Here is a 2516-nt window from a genome sequence, read left to right as displayed (position 1 = left end):
CCACCACCCCCCACCTCATGTCACTGTTCCTCTTGCTGTGGATGCAGACACCTCCCCCCAGCAGCTCCCCAAGTGCAGGACCCACTGCCTGGCCATGGCACCTGCCCCATCCCACCCCCGGCCAAACACTGCCAACCCCCTGTGAGCACTCACCCCATGCCTGCCCAACAGACACCACAGCCCCTCAGAGCTGTGCCTACACCACAAACCTACCCCCACGTGCTCCCTGGCCAGGGTGTTCCTGTGCAGCCCCCTTCGAGGCACAGGGCCAGGAGTGGGGACATCCCCCATCCCTGCCCTGCTACCGGTGTGGAGGCTCCAGCTTCTGGTGTCGCGGCCGCTGCTGCCTGCGGAAGGGCTGGGGGCTGAGCAGGCGGATGTGTCCGACGAGGCGCAGGGGTGAGCCCGGGCTGGGGATTTTGGAGCAGGGAGATGCTGGCTGGTGTCCCAGGGCTGGGAGATGGTGTCTGCGAGGTGCAGCCGGCATGGCAAAGGGCACAACAGCCTCCGAGGGGATGAGAAAGGCAGGCACAAAACCGTAGGAGAGATTGAAGGCTTTGGGGGCTACTCCATTCTGAAGTGGGGCAAGGCGGGTTGGTGCTGGGCTAGCCAGGGCACCTGGGCACCCCGTGGGGCCCACAGGGTCCCTGCCCACCCGGTCTTTCTGCAGCAGCTCCTGCAGTTTCTCCAGCTGTGTCCGGTAGATGTGGGAGCGTGTGCGGCTCTGGCAGAAGGACTCCAGAAAGGAATCAAGGGGCAGGTCCTGGGCCAGGAACTGCTTTATCTGTGCCTGTGGGACAGGCAGTGGGGCAGCATCAAGCCAAGAGAGCCGTGGGACCACAAAGGGAGCACAGATAGCTGAGCACCCCCAGACCCAGGACTCTTCTCCAGGGTCTGGCACATGGGAGGGCATGGAGGGGAGTCCAGGGACAAGGTGAGGAAGGGGCAGCAGCACAGGGGTCTCGCCTGACTCACCTCTGACTCTGCCTCAGAGGCATCGAGCTTGGCTTGGAGCTGGCTCAGGGCACTCTGTGGGCTCCACTTCTCCAGGTAAGCCTCTGTGTCAGGAGAGGATGGGGCTGCCGAAAAACCTCCCGCCAGACACCCCCACTGCTGGGGCTGTGGTCTTTCCTACCCCCAAGCATCAGATCTCGTCCCCCTTGAACTGAAACACCCTCAAACACATCCCTGGAGCCACCTGCACACCGAGGCCTGCATCCCACCACAGCATCAATGCCAGCCGAGGGCTGGCTATGTCACAGGCAGCATCACCCCCCGCTGCTCCTGATCATGGCTGGGCCATTTCCCCAGAACAGGTTCGACGATGCTAAGCCCACCCGGGCCCTTGTATTAACGTGGGTTGCTCTGGCCATGCTGGGCTTTGCCTTGTCCCATTGGCTGCACCTCACTCACCTAGACGCTGCTGCTTGTCCCAACATGCCTCTCTTATCTCCCGCAGCTCATGGTACTTGATGGCTAGGGAAGCCTTCCCGTCCTCCAGCCGCGGGCGCAGGGACAGGTTCACCCTGGCCAGGGTGCAGTTTGAAGCCAAACACATCTCCCGCTCCAGCTGCAGACTCTGAAACTGCGAGGATGGGAAGCGAGTGGGGGGAGGTGTCAGCACTGGGAGAAACAGACAGAACCAGTCAGAGCTGGCAGCCTGCTGGGAGGGTGTCCATCTCCATCCAGGGACAAACCCTCTCCTCCTACACTGTCCCCATCCCTCTGCTCTGCCTGGAAGGGGAGTGTGTCCCGGGGGGGGATGCGACGGCTGGACCCAGGCTATGCACACTACAGGGCAGCTTACCCTGAATGTGGGAAAGCTCACAGCTGGCTACCCAGCCCCCTTTGCAGAGGAAAGTACTCGTCAGCCAACAACGATGTCAGGAGAGAGAAACACACCCTCTCTCGGTGCACACACATTTTTCCGCCCACCCAGAGAGAGCAGTAGAGCATGGTGCCAGGCTGTGCTTTGAGAGGCCCAGGGGAAAAATGATGAAATGAGGCTGAGAACAATTTATAGAATAACCCGACCCTGTTCCCGCAGAGAAGCGCCAGGAACCGCTGGAGCCAGGGAGCACTCGGGGCTCATCCCAGCTGCGGGCAACGAAGGCAGACGCAGAGGGCACGGCTAGGGGCCGGGGCCTACCAGCCTCCCCCAAATTTCGGGGCAGTGAGAGCCGAGAGCAGCGAGGGCAGCGGCTGTGGCCCTGCCCTGGGTTTTGGTGGCCCGAGGCTGCTTGGCAGGCGACGGCTGCCGAGACCCCGAGCGGCACCAGGAGCCCCGGGGCAGCCACCGGCCGGGACGCCCAAGCCGAGGTTTCCCCGCGGCCACCCCAGCCAGCCGGTGGGTTTTGCTGCTCCGCCACAGCCTCCGGGCTCGGCGGGCGGGATTTCAGGTATTAGGGGAAGACCGACGAGCAGCGGTGCCAGGGACCGGCGGGGCGATGCCCGGTGCCCCGGGCTGCGGGCGGCTCCACCCCGCGCACCGGGAAAGCCCCGCCGGGGGCGAGCGC

The 2516-nt window shown here is 63.9% G+C and overlaps 1 protein-coding gene across 1 annotated transcript in view; it reads right to left on the bottom strand.

The window, feature by feature from the left end:
- Positions 1 to 301: 301 nt before the first annotated feature.
- Positions 302 to 2516, bottom strand: part of VPS37D (vacuolar protein sorting 37 homolog D (S. cerevisiae)) — a 2679-nt gene continuing 464 nt past the window's right edge. The window contains exons 2-4 of the mRNA XM_010570080.1: positions 1414 to 1585; positions 976 to 1058; positions 302 to 790 (exon numbers count right to left, since the gene is read on the bottom strand). Of these exons, the coding sequence (XP_010568382.1) occupies positions 302 to 790; positions 976 to 1058; positions 1414 to 1585 (744 nt within the window). The remainder of the gene's footprint in view (positions 791 to 975; positions 1059 to 1413; positions 1586 to 2516) is intronic.

The sequence above is a fragment of the Haliaeetus leucocephalus genome, unplaced genomic scaffold, assembly GCF_000737465.1.
Source record: "Haliaeetus leucocephalus isolate CR32 unplaced genomic scaffold, Haliaeetus_leucocephalus-4.0 Scaffold285, whole genome shotgun sequence".
Lineage (NCBI taxonomy): Eukaryota > Metazoa > Chordata > Aves > Accipitriformes > Accipitridae > Haliaeetus > Haliaeetus leucocephalus.
The sequence above is the reverse complement of the archived record's forward strand: the minus strand, read 5'-3'. Positions and strand labels throughout refer to the sequence as shown.